Source organism: Streptopelia decaocto (assembly GCF_964273445.1).
Source record: "Streptopelia decaocto genome assembly, chromosome: 2".
NCBI classification, from domain to species: domain Eukaryota; kingdom Metazoa; phylum Chordata; class Aves; order Columbiformes; family Columbidae; genus Streptopelia; species Streptopelia decaocto.
This window is the reverse complement of record NC_138655.1, coordinates 151143637-151161710: the sequence shown is the minus strand read 5'-3', so window position 1 is coordinate 151161710 and position 18074 is coordinate 151143637. Positions and strand designations below refer to the sequence as shown.

The following is an 18074-nucleotide window of genomic DNA, read 5'->3' as shown; positions in this document are numbered from 1 at the left end:
ATTTTTACCCAATCTTCAGGTACAGTGCATTTGGTTATAACTATATTTGATACACAACAGAAATAGTGTTTAGGATCGGAAATATTGTCTATCAGTGATACTATGGAAAGCTGACATTCAAGACAGTGACTACTAACTGCAAAACAGGATATGCTAAATGCATAAATAAGGTGAGATAACATGTTGGTATTTTTATATTAAAAAAAAAATATATTGACCTCAGTAGTGCAAGCTCCAATCTGTACTCTATCAATACTTAGAACATACTTCTGGAAGTCTTTGACCTTTAATAGTAGCTACACTGTGGTTTCCCATTTAAACCACTCTTTTTCACATAGTGCATTTCAAAAGCTTTAATTGATATGGAGAAATATTTTTTTTCTTCCATGTTTCATGTTAATTTAATTTTACCAAAATAATTAATTTTTGAGATCTTAATTCAGGAAAGTATTTCACCAGCTCTTCTCAGAGAAGAAGATACTTAATACTTCTTGATAAAAAAGAAAGAATCATCATTTTTTTCCAACATGTAAGGCGTCGCCCTATTTTAGGAATAGTAAAATTTTAAACGAGCAGTAACTGTACCTGAAGTTTGCAGTATGTTTATGTTGTACAAAGCACTTTGTTCTGTCTAAATTATATATTCCCTTGAAAATGAATGTTCTATTTATTGTTTGTATTCAAATGTCTAGCTGTTTTTAATGTTTTCTTTTTTTATGTATTTGTGTTAGATTTTAGTGCTTCCTTATTGTTTTGACTTGCTTAAGTGTGCTGTGGTAGAATTTGGCTCCCCCTGTGGCCCTTTCCATTTTATCACTCCTACTTTGCTCTTATTTTATTCATCCTAATTTTTCACCCAATGCCTGTGCCCAACAGGCTTACCTCGGACTCCTGGAATTGTCAGCTGCCCGAGAGAAATATGATGAATTCTGTGTTCCCATGGTTATGGTTCCTGCCACTGTATCCAACAATGTACCAGGTTCAGATTTCAGCATTGGTGCAGATACTGCTCTGAACACTATCACTGATGTAAGTCTATTCTGGTGTGTGCGCTTACTAACAAAGCAGTTGTGGTTAAAACTGACAAAATTGGCTAGAACTGGATATTTTTATAGACCAGAACTTTGGAAATATAATCTGGTAAATTATACAGCTAGTTAATATAGCCACATTCATGATACCTTTTTAAATAAGAGAAGGTTTAAAATCTCAAATGCTCCTATTAGATTTTCTCTGAAACTACAATGACTTGTGAATTTGCAAACTATAAAATCAGATGGCATATATTGATTATATATCTAAGAAATAAACCTAAAGCTAAGACTTGATGGTCATTTGATGCACTGCAGAGAAAAAAAAAATCCCTATTATATGCATCAGTATACCCAGATGTGAAAAATGATTGCTGTTCTTTTCAGAAAGAGATCCTTGTTTATATATGCAACATCTTTATTTCTTTAACAGAGACTGTAACAGAATCACAGACTGGTTAGGGTTGGAAACAACCTCTGGAGATCATCTAGTCCAACCCACCTGCTAAAGCAGGTTCACCAGAACAGATCGCACAGGAGTGTGTCCAGGCAGGTTTGAATGTCTCCAGAGAAGGAGGCTCCACAACCTCTCTGGGCAGCCTGTTCCAGGGCTCTGGCACACTCAAAATAAAGAAGTTTCTCCTCATATTCAGATGGAACCTCTTGTGTTTCAGTCTGTGCCTGTTGCCCCTGAACCCATCGTTGGGCACCACTGAAAAGAGACTGGTCCCATTGTCATGACACCCACCCTTGAGATATTTATAAGCATTGATAAGATCCCCTCTCAGCCTTCTCTTCTCCAGGCTGAACAGACCCAGCTCTCTCAGTCTCTCTTCATAAGAAGGGTGCTCTAGGCCCCTAATAATTTTCATAGCCCACTGCTGGACTCCCTCCAGTAATTCCTGGTCCTGCTTAAGTTGGGGAGCCCAGAACTGGACACAGTACTCCAGATGTGGCCACACCAGGGCAGAGTAGAGGGGGAGGAGAACATTCCTCGACCTGCTGGTCACACTCTTCTTAATACACCCCAGGATACCGCTGGCCTTCTTGACCATAAGGGCACATTGTTGACTCATGGTCAACCTTTTGTCAACCAGAACTCCTAAATCATTCTGTGCAATGCTGCTTTCCAGCAGGTCTGCCCCTGGTGCCTGAGGTTATTCCTCCCCAGGTGCAGGACCCTACACTTGCCTGTTTGGAACTTCATCAGATTCTTCTCTGCCCAGTCCTCCAGCCTGTCCAGGTCTCGCTGAATGGCAGCACAGCCTTCTGGTGTGTCAGCCCTTCCTCCCAGTTTGGTATCATCAGCAAACTTGCTGAGAGTGCACTCAGTAAGATCCATATTTCTCAATAACAGCAATTACATGCCTTCTACTAATAAACAGATTTAACAAAAAAAAGAGTTGAGACATATTGTGAAGTATTTTTTAAAAAATCAAATCCAGTAATACGATGTAAATTAAAAATGGATTGATTAATACTAAACTCAGTTGGATAGAGCATTATCAAATACTACACAAATGAAATTGTTAGGCATGCACATTTACAGCTCATCTGATTCACTTAGGCAATTCTGTTTATATATATTTTGACATAATTTTGTCTGTGAAACAATAACATCACAATTCCTTCACTTTTTTTCTTTTCAACTTAATCTGTGGACATGTATGTACTGTAAGTACAGTTGCAGAGTGTCCATAGTATGTATGTAAAGGGTGAGCATCATGAGGATGGAGCCAGGCTCTTCTCAGTGAAAACCAATGATAGCACAAGGGGCAGTGAATACAAACTGGAACACAGGAGGTTCCACTTAAATATGAGAAGAAACCTCTTCTCAGTGAGGGTGACAACACTGGAACATGCTGCCCAGGGGTGTTGTGGAGTCTCCTTCTCTGGAGACATTCAAACCCAGCTGGACACATTCCTGTGTTACCTCATCTGGGTGTTCCTGCTCCAGCAGGGGGATTGGACTGGATAATCTTTCCAGGTCCCTTCCAACCCCTAGCAGTCTGTGATTCTGTGAAAACGCAGCAAAGACCTAATAAAGCATTTGTCTTCAAAACTGAATTTATATTTTCACTTATAAAGAAGAAACAGAATTATTTCGTAACTTCTTTACTGAGTTACAGTGAATTACCGTATTATATTACAAGTTCCACTTCCTGATTTTTGTTTTCAGCCATCTTGGAGCCAGAATATAGAATTTTTTCATTGATTGTACATATTGAGCTACATTTAAAGAACTGAAAAATAACAAGCATGATGCTCATGTAAAGTGGGAAAAAAATGTCAAGTTGCTTTTGAAAACAAAATGTCAGTTCTATCACTTAGATATATTTGAAGATCTTGATATTCTTTTCAGAAATTTGAAGGATTCCTCAAATACTACCAACTTCAAGAGCACAAACATAATTTTCACCTGTTTTGTTTTTTTACCATGCCAGCATCTATATTTTTATCTTCAGCAAAATAAGCCCTTCAATTAGGAAATTTCAGTTTCCTTAACTATTGCCTTGAAAAAGATTGTAAGCTAACTAAAAGTTATGTTGAACACATTCTTTATAGACAACGTAGGTTATGCATTTTGATGTTTCCAGTTCTGGTATATAAAGATATCTCTCCAAAATGATTGGTCACAAATTAAGGTGAGTAAAATGATTGTGCATAACACCTACTTTTCTTCTTTTCTTTTCTTCTTAATCTTTTTTTACCTAACTGGCTTCTTTTTATAGGTTATTTTGTGTAGAGTGGGACGTATCATAGTCAGTCTCTCCTTGTTGTGTTTTGCTTCATACTTAGATTTCCAGATATCATCCGTTTTTATTAGATAATAACTAAGATGTCAGTATCTCCATATTTTCAATGCAGCAGTGGAAAATCTTTGAACTAGTATTTTTTTTACTAATAACTTTCATCTTCTTTTTGTGTTTTATTTTGCCTAGATTTTTCTCTGGAATAAATATGAAATGTAATAGCCTTGCAAGATTTAGATTCAATCCAATGGAAAATTAAATTTTGTTCAGTTTTTTGGGGGGAAGGAGCAGACTATGTGTTGTGGGAACATTTCTGCTTAGAATCGTTTGGGTTTTTTGGCTCTGATTGTTTGAACTTGATTCACTAAAACTGATAATGAAAAATTTATCCTTTAATTCCTGTGTTGCATGTTCAGATCAGGTGCAATAGGGATGATGCCCCCTATTAAATGTGACTGAGAGACTCAATACAAGTCATATAATTGACTGTGGTAAATGGAAGTAGCAAATGGACATCGGTGTCCATTTTATGTAGTTTATAGCATTTTTATTCCTGTTGCCATTATTAGGTGAATAAATGCATCATAGTTTTCAGTGCTCTTGGATTAGTACCTCTTACAAAATCCAAAATGTCATCATACTTATTTTTTCTGTGGTACTGTTCTTACTTCTGTGCTCTTCACAACTTTTAGTAAGGTAAGTACATTTCTGCTGGGTGATGAGGCCTTGTTAGTGTTTGGCATTACAAGACACTTCTCAATGTTAGATTGTTTGAAGCTAGTCTAGGGGGGTGTAAATGGCACCTTGAGACATTTGCAGATAAAATGTGTTAAGATGCTGTATTTAGAGAGGAAAATAATAAAAAGCAGCCAAACAGATATATAAGTTCTGAATGAGAGATTTCCCTAAGTCATAGATAGTGGATGGTACATTTCTCAATAATCAGAATTTAGATTCTAAAATAAATTCTGTGACCCTCTTGAAATAATCAATTTTTCCATTTTTGTTTTAAAATACAGGCTTGTAATCAGTTAAATAGTAGAATTTGGTTTGACTTTTGAAGAGTGTTTTAAATTTACCTTATGCTGTGTTTTTCACTTCAGTTTTCAGAATGTTAGTGAGAAAAATTGTCAATGAAAACTCCACAATATAAAATACCTGGGGAAAGCTGGAGGCTTCTGTATGTGAAAAGGGTATGCTTAAGGCTTGTATATCTAGATATATGAAATAAATTGTTAAGGATTGCAGGATAAGAACATGAACTTTGAGTTTTCTGTGAAAAGAAGCATCAGTAAAGTAACTACCATAATAAAAATACCTATATTCTCAACTTCATGTTTCTAATCCAGTGAAATGAATAGAATATTATTCTAGATAGCAGACCCCTGGAATGTGGCAGCAAGGGAATGTTAGTTTTCTTCCTACATAACCATGAAGGACAGAAATTTATTTTTAAAATAAAGTTGGATTACTTAATATTGATCAAAAAGAGGCATTAGCAATACATTTTGCAGGTGGAAGTAAAAAGCAGAAACCTACTCTGTAATTAAGCGGGATGAATAAAATGTTAGACTGTTTTAGCTACAGAACATGGAAAGAGAATGGAAGGGATGAAAACTTGATTTGAAAACTAAGCCTACTGATGGGCTAAAGGAAGTTTTAAAGAGGAATAAAGAAGACTTAAAGAGGAATAAACCAGAACAAAGTATGGAAGAATATTCATTTGGTTTAGGAGACGTGGAAGTAAATGGGGAAATGAAAAGGTATCAGCTAGAGGTGCAGAAATATAGAACCTGAAAAAGGAAGATGCTGGAACTCTCTAATTTGTTTCCTTGAGAATCTGCCTTTTCCTTTCATCAAAGGGAAGGAGATACAGGTTGATTAATTGGTTTTGTGAGAAAAAGCAGAGTGAACAGCCACAAGAAAACCCTTTTTCACTGAGAAGTGAATGAAGCTACAGACCCCTGTACCCTCCAAGTACTGGTGCTTGCAAATGTGGCTCCACATCAGTCTGAACTAGGAAGCTGAAAATTAACCTGGCCAAGTAGCTGCCTGATTTAAATGATAATCTAGTTCAGTCCTAGCAACAGCTGGATGTGGAGCTCGGACAGTAAATCCATCCCTTTCAATGGCCATTTGCATTTAGATCAGCATAAAGTCGATGAACCACAGTCTTTGCTTAACTGCATGTATTTTTATAAAGCATCTTTGGTTATAGCAATACCTTTTTTAATAACACAAATGTAATAAAAGGGTGTGAAATGACACAGTACAGTATCCCTTATCCTACAGTAGTACTTATTTTTTAAAAATGTAAAGCAATTATTAAAACCACCAGTCACTTGTTTAACCTTTAAAATTATTAAGTGGCCCTTTATTGAAAGCATTTCCATATTTTGCTGCAGTGATGCAAAGATGTTGCGTACAATGATCTAATGCTCATGCTTGGTGAAGGTACAGTCTTTGGATATGTTTGCTGAAATCACTTGCATCAAATATAATGGCAATATTTAATGCAAGTAAAACATATCTTAACTGCATCTTAATATATCATGAATGCAGACTAACCAATTGTGTTAGTTATTGCTCTAAATCTCCTTTCAACTTCATTTCCCAAAAGTCTCAATATAAAACTTCTTAGAGAAAGTCATGTTTTGCAGATCTCCAGGAAGCCATGTGGTTTTACCAAACCACTGCAAGCCGGTATATGCCTTCATTTTTTAGTAGAAATGTAAGTTCAAAGCTGAATTGGACTAGGCAATTAGTGAGGTTTTCTCAGTGAAGTCTCATCCACTCAAAAAACAAAAGAGAAACAAAAGCCCTAAACAAACCAACCCTCCATTTGTTGCCCGTCTGGCTATACAGCTTGTGAGAGCTACAGGTCTGAAAGTTGCAGTCTGTTAGAATGAATTTCAGACTTAAACTGGAAATGCATCCTAGCACTGAGCTTAATTGAAAGTTGCATTTATGAAATAGATAAGTAGAGACTGACTTTAGAAGTCAGGTTGCACTTTGTGCACCTGCTGTCATATGTCCTGTCCTCTCACTGAACAGAATTTGTTTTATTTAGGAAAAAAGTCTAGAGGGCAGAACTCTTGCAGGTGAATTTTTTTTCCCATCACTTTATCCCAAATTATTACTCACGTTAGTCACTGTATAGATACTTGTGGAGATAGTGTAATAGCCATCTAATAATTTGATCTCCAGTAGTTTTGCTTTTCTGAACTGATCTGAGAAATTGAAAGGATGAGACTTCTGTGAGCATCAATCCTTTCTGGTAGAAAAAGATTAAGAAAAACATAACATACTATGTAATCAGGCTTTCTTGTGGAGAGTCATTACACAGGCAGTTAGAAAAATTGCCACACATCATGAGAGATGATAATTAGTTCAGATTAGGAAGAACTGGAATAACGTAACTAAAAAATACGTTTAATGACTTAAACCAGCTGCACAATCTTAACCTTTAAGTATTATTTTGTAACCTTTAAGTATTATTAGAAACACCTAATCCTTTTCACATAATTATTTATTTTGTAGTGTTGAACTATACTTGCAAACTTTATTAACTCATCCAAGTTTCTGTTTTTTTCTGGGCCTGTGTCCAGTCTGTGTGTGTAGAGGCAGATGTGTGATGTTGATAGAGTCTTGGAAGGCAAAGGCAAAAACTTCTTTTCTCTTTTCTTGGTGGAAATAGGTGTGTGTCTTGACTTTATAGGCTAACATAGTTTTAAAAATAGCAACTTTCTTTAAGCATTTCCTTCAAATTATAGGTGTTTTACCAGTTAACTTTCTAAACTCGTTAATATGTATCAAACTTTGTTCTTTAAGTGGTTTCTTGTGGAATGATTTCCAGTCTACCTTTCTTCTGTCTTTTTCTGTCCAACTGCCGCAGACCTCTGTGCTGTTCACACTCCACCTTCACTCTGTATTAACCTGTACTAACGTTCTGCATTTCTTCAAAGAGCATTGTGCCAATGCAACCCCAGTGCACTGTTGTGGTATGTGCTGGAGACCCCCCCAAATAATCTCACCAATTGTATTTACCTGGGCCAATGGACAGCCAAATTTACCATCACATGCAAGGAGTCATTAGCAGAGCGATCCAAAGAGAAGGATTGTATCACTCACACTTGTACCACTGCTCCAGGCCTATGAAAGTTGTCTGCAGCTACACGAGGCACGTTCCCGCTTTGAGGAGTTTTGCGTTCCTATCTGTGTGTTGCCTGCTACTATTAGCAACAATGTGCCAGGGACAGACTTTAGCATTGGTACTGACACTGCCTTGAATGCTATTGTGGAGGTAAGACTGTGTATCTTTTAGAAGTTAAAATGATAGAATGCCTAAGATGAGGATTTCTAAAGACCTTGAAATGTCTGGTTTTCTAAAATAATTGATTTACTGTGCTTTTTTTTTTTTTTAATGTTTTATAGTTAAGAAGTTTTCCAAGACTGATTAAAGATTAACCTAATAAAAATTAATTATGTTGGGAGTTTAATTCTTGCATTAGTGCTTAGGACGTTTGCTCTTGAGCTTAACATATTTTGCTTGCTTGGATTTTTATCTTTATTTTTTTAATCATCCATAGCTCTTCAACATTGCTTAGGTGAAAAGAAGAAAGCACATATTATATAAATAAATGCCACATTATTTCATGGGCTAATGACTGAGTTCAGTGCAACAAAGCATTTTAAGTACATGGTTAACATAAAACACATGAATAATCCCACAGACTGCATTAGGCTTAACATATATTAAGTGTGTATAAATACATGTATAGTATAAGCAATTAAATCTGTCACTGATGCTGACTAGTCTGAGGCCAACACTTGCTATGAATGAGTTTTCCATTTCAACCAGAACAGTTTTCTAGTTTTAGTCTGCCATAGCTTTTTCCCTTGGGTACAATTGCAACATGAACTCTCCAAGTTCTTTACGATCCTATTGAGTTTGTTGCAGCTGCAGCAAAGGGAACCAAGTTGGGGTCTAACGCAAACAAATGAGCAAACCTCTGAACAGCTTTGGGTTTTATCAAACCCCTCATTATTAATCCACATAAATAATTATGAAGTAACTAGCCAAAAAAGTCAAAATAGAGATCCAGGGGGTTGAGAAATGCCAGTTTGTTTTCCTGCTCTGATACAGTGTTGTTTGTTTATATAGAGTGAAAAAACTCCAGTAATTGCAAGAGTTGTGTCAGGATATATTATGGCTTGGTCTTTGGGTGATGCAATGCAGCATCCCTGAGGGGAAGACGACCTAAGATGTAGTGTGGCTAAACTGTAGGAATATGTTCACAGGCAGGACTCAGATACTTTTACCCCTGTGTTAGCTGCTTCCCTGTTTCCTACTTCAACATATGTCAGACTAAATCTGCTAATAATGACTGACAGCACTTCTAACAGGGATGCACCTGTAAAAGTGAACACATGAAAGCACAGTGGGAAAAAATGAACATATATATTGCTGCTTCCTCTTATTTCACTGTTTTTATTATTAATTTTAATTGCAATTTGTACAGGCTTCAATAATGCTCTCAGTAAAAAAAAAAAGAAAAGTATGGTTTTATCTATTGATATTATTATTATTATTATTATTACTATTACTATTATTATTATTATTTTGTGCTAAAAATACAACACTGTTGTTATGGTTAAGTTTTGAATATCAGATTTCTCACAACACTGGCTAAACATGTATGAAAGCTTAACTGGCAATGGAATTCCAAAGTGTACTCCAAAAAGAGCCACCATGTCTTCATGTTTAGAACTTCTGAAACATGCATCAGGCATTTGAACTTTGGCCTTGCTAACGTATGGAGTAGTCTATGAATTAATGATTTTTCAAAATCCATCTCTGCCATTTTTGTATTTGGGTATTTCTGTCATAGTCATTCTGAGAGACTAAGAACAGTAGAAAGCTTATACCATGTCTCTTGTATGGTCAAGAATAGAAATCCTTCTGAATAAATCCAAAGTGAGTAATCTCGAAAGCATCTAATGATTTCCATCCTTGCTTAGAGTCTTTCAAAAGGCAGAACATTTCATTCTACTAGTAGCAGCTGGAAAACTTTTTTAGAAAGCTTGGCATGTACAGATATTTTAAGTTTCTCAAAATTAAGGAAATCCTTCTAATGGGTATTTATCTCTTCTGTGTCTAAAGCCAAGATTTTTTTATATCCTAAGCTAAACACATGGTATCCATCCAGTTCCAGGCAGCTTTTTTAAAATGAGTTGAAATAGGTTCAGTGCTGCATTTGCAACTATTAATAGTAATGGGGATTTTTATAAATTTCTTACCTTTTACCATATGCCAGATGCTAGTATTGTGCAAATAATCGTATGAAACCACATCTGGAAGGGGAAGGTAAAACGCTTGAGGACATTGTAAAATCCAAGACAGGTAAAAAGAAGTGTCATCTTGAAAAACTGGTGAAGTTTAATGTCAGCTTTTGTGATGTAGTTTTTTTACAGGAATACTTCCTGCTTAAGGAAAACAGAATGTCAATCCATATTCTGAATAAATTCATGTCACTTCTGCTCTTATGTGTGTATATATGGGTGTGTGTGTATACACATAACATGCCCATATTCAAATACATAAAGTATGTATAATTTAAATTACGTCTGTATTTTGGTAGCTGGATTTAAAAAATGCATACTGTTTTTAGTCCTTCAGTACATTAAACCTTATGATGTTAGAATTTCTGGTCTTTTATTATTTTAAGTTTTCTCATGTATCAATTAATTATTCTGTGGTCTGTTAGGTGTATTTTTAAAGACCACTTTGCTCACAGTATTAGTTTCAGCCTCCAGTATTATTTTTAGTTAGCTGAATGAAGGTTTGGTTTTAAATATCTGTGAAACAGAAATACTTCAAATATTACAGCATCTGCAGTTACTCATTCAGCAAATCATTAAGGCATAGGGGTTTTTTAACGTTAACATAATTTGGCTTTCAAGATTATGAACTTCCTGGGTATTTTTATTTCCCATTTTTACTAAACAGAACTGGTGTAAGGACATCAGTTTCGCACATTTCTTCTTGTCACTAAGTCTGGTAAAATGTATGTATTTATTTTTGAGACAAAGAAGGAAATAGTGTCTTTCTATTATTTGCTTTCTGATGACTTCAAAATAACTTTGAAGGGTAGAAAAACTCATTCTAAGAAGTGAGAGCTTGTCAAATAGATTCTTGAGTATCTTTAAAACCTGGAGATGCATAGTAACCTAGTTCCTAGGTTTCTGCATTTTCTTAAGTTTCTATGTTTTCCCAAGTTTCCTCAGTCCTACCACACTGGAGGTTTTACCTGTTATTTTCTAAGTCTCTTAGGCAGCTCTGATAAATATTGGTGTTAATTGATGGCATGTAAGCAACAGGTCTGTTTGTAGAGAGCATGTCTTATGCTGCTCAGAGTAAGATGCAAGTGGAGATTGCAGTCTTCTTATAGTAAGTATGTACCTATTAATAGAAATCCAAAAACATTTAAAAAAAAGCTGAAAGAATTATATTTATGTGGATATCATTATTGGAAAGTAAGCAATAGGGCAATACATGCTCAGGACTTAAGTTTAAGAAACTATAACTGTTAAGTGTGCTTGGGAATGTGGTGGATTTTGAAATCATTGCTAAGAAGAAATAAACCCTTCAGTAATTAATAGAGTTGAAGCAAAGAAGAGAAACTTACTCATGCCAGAGCTGGTTAAAAAGCTCCTTTATATATATTTGTATCTCTGTTAAAAAAATCACAACTTTTAATTCTGTGCACAAACCAAAATTAATTCCTGCTTTAGAATTTGCAGGAAGCAAATAAAAAGAGTTGATGATAGCAAAACATTTTCCTTTTGACTATGGTGTTCAGTGTATGATTTAGAAGAATTACTTTATTTGGTTATTGTTATAGTTAAATGGCTTATGATATGTTGGAGTTTTTAAGGATGTATTTTTTATAAATTCCTTAAACTCTTTTACCAGTAAGTGACATAAAGTTGCATGACCTATAAAACCAGAAATTCAGACTTTTTTTGTTTAAACCTGCAATATCTCATCTTTGACTAGACGTGTGATCGCATCAAGCAGTCGGCCAGTGGTACCAAGCGTCGTGTGTTCATCATTGAGACCATGGGTGGTTATTGTGGTTATCTGGCTAATATGGGGGCCCTTGCAGCAGGAGCTGATGCTGCTTATATCTTCGAAGAACAGTTTGATATTCGAGAGCTCCAGGTATAAAACATTAGAAATGTTTTCCTTCTTTTTAAGTAGATCCTAAAATGGTTGTACAGATACAGCATAATGTGTATATTTGAAGTAGATGGCTCATGTTACAAAAACCCATAAATGGTTAGATTGTATCTAAAAGCTACATTTTTCAGTAGCACTTTCATATAATGCTGATTCTTATGCCCTATTATATAAAGGAACATAAACCACTTATTCTTGGCATCAGATTCAGTTAACTGACAAAATTATTGTATTAGTTATTAAACACTACTAGGTGAATTGTTTCATTTTTATTCTTATTTAAATTACATGTAAATGAACAGACCCAGGCAGTTAAAAAAAGGGGGGGGGGGGGTGTGCAAAAATAGAGAAAAATAAGAAATACCTTTTCCATTGTGTTAGATGGCTATTCATGTCAGGAGTTAACAATATTTAAGGTGTCTTATATACTGACCTTGATATCACAACCATTCAGAGTATATTTGGAGATGTTACTAAAATAAAGATCTTGGACTTTAAGGATTATGGATTAGGATGTAAGATGATATGGAACTTATCTACTATGAGGCTTTTACACTTCTGAGGCAGTTGGTACTGGCTGCAGTCATGGACAAATACAAGCTAAACAGATAGAAATTTCCTGAAAGGAAAAGAAGTGTGAAATTAATCCCTCCCCGGTCGTTTCTCAGTGGCGTGTACTCTTCATGTCGTATATGGGAGCACTAGCACAGCAGTACATGCAGTACATCACTGTGTCCCTAACAGGACTTAGGCAAGGACTGAGACTAAGGGCAAGATATGACCTTTTGTGGCAATTTCTGTATTTTTATCTATGTTGACGTTATCCAAATTGGTGCTATACCAGTATAGCATACACAAAATCAACTTTGTGTTACTGTTAAAATCAGTTATTTGTGATGTGGAAGAAGTTAGTTTTATCCCTAGATTAGTCGCCATACACAGTATTTTGTCTTGGATCTCAAAAAACCTGCTGATTATTTGAATTTGCACATAATATTTGATGAGGAATATGTTACAGAAGTTCTCAGGTTGTGCAGGTGCCTTAAAGTTGTTTTAGAGTTCTGTATGGCTTGTTAAAAATACTTCTTTTATTTTGAGGCTAATGTGGAGCACCTGACTGAAAAAATGAAAACCAGTATCCAGCGTGGTCTAGTGCTGAGGTAAGCAAAAGTAGTTTGAATAGGTGGCATCAGTGATGCTGAGCACTTCCAGCCAAATAGGCTGTTTTGCCATTTTTGGAAACACTCTTAAGTCTATATTCCTTGATTATTTCTTTAACATGAGATTTTTGCTAAAGCTGTATCTCCAGAAGGCAAGTCTGGGAGCTGTCTGGATGCCCTACAATCTAATATTTTGTTCTATTTTCTCATTGGCTTTGTCTTGTAGATTCTTTCTTACTAAAGATAGTGTAAAAGCTAGCATACATGCGTAAACATATTGTGTGGCCTTTAGTATGAAAATCCTAATTAGAGTTTAGGAATAACACAGAATAAAATATCTTTCAAAAATCAAAACATTTAAAATATGTTGATTAGCATGTTCTGAAATTAAACCTTCTTAGGCAGCAGCAATCAGACTGTAGCTTCTCTCTTGAACATTTATTTGACTGCCGAGTAGCGAAGGGCTAAAGAATGGAGACCAAAATAGATTGTATGAGGATATCTTTGTATTTGTTCTACTAGTTATATGACTACAGTGAAAAATATGCTGCATGTATGATATTGGTAAGGAACAGCCTAAGGTATTATTCATTATGCATGCTTTTATAAAGGGCAAAATGGATGTCGATGTCAATGACTTTTTGTTTTAATGCAGTCTTTCCTCTGCATAATGTCAGACCTAAAATAATGTTTTTCAGCACCTTATTCAACAAAGGATTCCAAGTGACCTGCCAGTGATGTCAGTGTAGTACAAGTAATGCAGACTTAAAAATCATGAGCATGTTACATAAAAGTGAATGTGTACAATTAGATGGAAATATCCAAGCCATCAGTACTGGTATCAAGAAAAGATGAAAACATTTGTCATTCAGTAGCTGTAATGGCATCCACTAATTAACAGTAAATTTCCTAACTGTATCTGGCCTTAATTGTTACAGAAATGAGAACTGCAATGAGAACTACACAACTGACTTCATTTATCAGCTGTATTCTGAAGAAGGAAAAGGAGTGTTTGATTGTAGAAAAAATGTCTTGGGCCACATGCAGCAGGTGAGAATGAACTTAAAATTACAGACAAAAGTAACTTTCTATAAACAAATATCACACAGTATTCAAGCATTTCAAGCCAGTCTGATTTGGAATTAAACTAAAAAAAGAAGTGTGTGTATTTCTGTTCATTGGTTACTCAGAAGTTTTTGTTGGGATTGTATTTTATTGCAATTCCTTCTTAAAAATCTAGGAAAAAAAGCTGCCTTAGATTCTTAATGATTTTCATTTTTATTCCTCCCTGTCTATATTAATAAGCAACTACATTTTTAATAGATAATACAGCTATCTTATTATTATTGTGATATATTATTAGAACACACCTGCCCATCTGTAATGTATCTGGTTTTTGAACCCTGGAAGAGATGAGATTTCACTAAGAAAATACATGCAGGTAAATTGTTCTCGTAGAAGAAACAGTAGTGAGCTACTTCTTGTGGTCATTGTATCTTGCATCTCTTTATCTCACTATACTGCTTGTTAGTGGGCAAATAATGAGTTTCTAATTTGGCTACAGTAACCACCAGGACTGAGGTAGAGAAAAAAAATCTGTGAGGAGCCAAATTTCTCAAGTACTAGTAGTGAAACTACTGTCTTTCCTTTTAAGTCATTTTAAGCTGTATTGTATATTCCTCTTATATATTTTTAGATTATTCAACACTGAGGTTGGCACTTTCTGCATAAAATGTAACAAAGTTTATTTTGAAGGTCAGGACCAGCCATTAGTCAAAGAATCTATTTGGAACCACTTCACGTATGATTTCAGTCCCATCTGCTGCATTGAAAATGGATAGAAAAGTCATACTGTATATAATATAGACAGAGGGTTTAAAAAAATCCCTCATAACAACACTTTTGTTTCCAGAACTATATAAAGGGTGCTGTAATACTTGGAATGAAAGAAGAAGAACAACAACAAAAAGAAATAATGCAATTACTAGTCTCAAAGTCCCAGTGCAGCTGTTATGTACACGGCACTATGGGCGTCCCCCTTCCAGCTGCAGGAGCACAGCGCTTCCAGCTGTCCCGGCTGACAGAGTCAGCACGTGTGTTGCTGCAGTTTCCCGGTTGATGTTCTGCTGAACCCAGGTTGCCCCGTGGCAGCTGGTCAGCCCCCCGTTTATCTAAGTTAAAAGAGTCATTGATTCCATGAGAATTCTAGAGGTGTTCAACATGAACTTTAAATGTTTTAGCTTGATTCGTGCAATGTGATTTTTGGTTTCTTTGTTTTCCTCAGTAGGGGAAATGGAAATAAGAGGTAGAGCAGGCCATTAACAGAGGTGACTGATAAAAAGACACAAATACTGGTTCGATAACTAAACTAACCCACAGTTAAATTTTCACACAGGGTGGTGCACCTTCACCATTTGATAGAAACTTTGGGACAAAAATATCTGCAAAAGCTATGCAGTGGATCTCCAAAAAACTGAAAGAAACCTACCGAAAAGGTGCAGAAATATTTGGTGCTTTCTTGATAGTACTGTCTTTCATTGTCTATCAGTATATAAGACTACTGTACTATGTAAATGAATGTACATTTGTTTGTTAATCAAGAGGGAAAGAAGTATGGTGACTATGTTTTTTATTACTCAGTAGTGCCTTGCTGTGCTTCCTGCTGTAAGATGATTTCCCCTCAAGGGAAGTCAATAATTCAGATAGCTGTTTTCTTATCTTCCTTTTAAAAAATGCCAGTGTGTTTACAGTTTTTCATGCATGAAGGAATTGATGGTTATATAGTTACATCTGTTCTTCCTTTTTGTTTCATGGTGGCTTCATGGGAGACAGAAGAAGGTAATATATCTTCTTTGGGAACTTTTGTAAAGTGTTATTTACTAAAATCTAATTTAAAATTGGATGTTAAAATTCTGTTTTATTGTTGCTTAATTGCACTGCATTTTCATTGCTAATCACCAAAGCCAAATCAAACAAACAAGGATCTCTAACCCTATTAAAGTACTAATTGATGTCTTATCATTACATTAAGTATTCAGTAACTGGAATTAAGCTACCATAAGCTTCCTATTCAGTTTAATTACAGAAAAAGAGTGTTTGCCCTTACAAGTCTAAGAAAGATCCTGAATTATTTCATTCTTTTAGGAAAAGTATTTGCCAATACTGAAGACTCAGTTTGTTTGCTGGGAATGCGTAGACGCAACCTTGTTTTCCAACCCGTGGCTGAGCTTAAGACTGAAACAGACTTTGTGTACGTATACACTGCTTACATTTTAAACATCTCAACACAGGCTTCCTTTCACCACATCAAACGAACAACACAGCGTGTGCCAACTGTTTTACCCCACTTTTGTCTTTGGCCTGCATTCAGCCAGTGATTCCCTTTGGTTGTTCACTTTTCTAACAATGCCCTTCTTGCTTTCTCTTCCTTATACTTGGAAGTCTCTTGTTATGAATTCTGGGACTCCACGGTGTTTTTAAATAACTTTCCCATAATTATCTTTGTTCTAATGCCTAGAATTACTTTACTTGGGGTACTGTTTAGTGGGGCAGCAATTTGGTATTATACTTACCTTTAAAGAACGTATTTTACAGTAAAATCTATTAATTCCTTTAGTATTCTCAGTATTCATTTTGGGTGTTTACATCCCACCATAAATGTCCTATCTGATCCTGTTTATAAGGAATGCAGTTACTGTTCGCGTTCTCAAATGACCTACAAAATATCTTTGTTGTAGCTACCAAGTGAATCACCTTTTTTATTTTTTCCCACCACACCCCGGTCTTACACAGACACAGGATTCCCAAGGAGCAATGGTGGCTGAAGCTGCGACCACTGATGAAAATCCTGGCCAAATACAAGACTAGTTATGATGTCTCAGATTCCGGCCAGCTGGAGCATGTTGCTATGCACAGCCCAAAGGAAGCAGAAACCGGAGCCATCTAAAGAGATCACTTTTAGATTATTGTCATAGATGCACATTGTGAGTAACAATGCTTTAGAATCGTTACAGCTTTGTTTTGTAACATTTAAATTATTGTACCAGCACTTTACGTGAAACAAGACAGTCACACAGATTTTGTCCTGTATTTGTGTTATGTTTGAAACAAACCCTTAGCATCTAATGGAGAAGCACCATGTACTGATACTGCCCTTTAACAGTAAGTGCAACACCGTTCTATGCACTCTGTAAGTTACTCATCTACTGCACTTTGTTTCAGAGTACTTACACCCCAAAAATACATGTAGATGGCTAGCTTTGTGTTGAGTTACAGGATGTGCTTAATGTATCTGAAGTGAAATAAAGTACTGTTGCAAACACCATGTGTGACTTGTCAGAAATTGTATTCACTTGCTGTTGAACAATTTGGGGGATTAGTGCTTCATGAAGTATGTACAGTCCAGGGAAGGAAAAAAGCACCTACCCTTTTCTTTCAGTAACCATGCAGGGAGTGTCCACAGCTGGGCAAGCTCTTTGTTGTTGCTCTGAATCCCTTCCCCTTATACAGGGCTTATAAAAATGTTTTTCAAGAAAAACAAAACAAAACTTCTTGACATTCAGAAGGGCATAATCTGGTCTTTGCTTCATGTTTCCTTTCAGATTCTTCGAAGCTATTAAAATAAACTCAATGACGAAAAAGGGTAAAATTGATTTTTCAAATTAGTCTGACAAACACAGCCAGAGATGCTGTTTCTGTCAATTGGACCTTGACAAAAATTAACTACTAGACTGTGTCATATCAAACCACGACTGAATGTTGCCCAGATTGGCAAGATAAAATACACTGTACACTGATTCATTAGTGATTTGTGGCCTGTGCTGCAGTTTGCTACAAACTTGGCTTGATGGGGAGTAAATTATGCTGTCTCAAAGCTCCTCTACCTGGT

At 35.8% G+C, this 18074-nt stretch overlaps 1 protein-coding gene across 4 annotated transcripts in view; it reads left to right on the top strand.

Annotated features, from left to right (window-relative positions):
* Positions 1–17510, top strand: part of PFKP (phosphofructokinase, platelet) — a 50321-nt gene extending 32811 nt beyond the window's left edge. For 2 of the 4 annotated variants that reach the window (XM_082046664.1, XM_082046666.1), the window contains 7 exons: positions 7935–8087; positions 11844–12008; positions 13125–13186; positions 14125–14236; positions 15582–15681; positions 16331–16436; positions 16979–17510. In XM_082046664.1, the coding sequence (XP_081902790.1) occupies positions 7935–8087; positions 11844–12008; positions 13125–13186; positions 14125–14236; positions 15582–15681; positions 16331–16436; positions 16979–17132 (852 nt within the window). In that variant the 3' untranslated portion in view covers positions 17133–17510. Of the gene's footprint in view, positions 1–876; positions 1030–7934; positions 8088–11843; positions 12009–13124; positions 13187–14124; positions 14237–15581; positions 15682–16330; positions 16437–16978 lie in introns of all 4 variants that reach the window. The other 2 variants (XM_082046667.1, XM_082046665.1) reach the window with 2 other exon arrangements.
* The last annotated feature ends 564 nt before the right edge of the window (positions 17511–18074 follow it).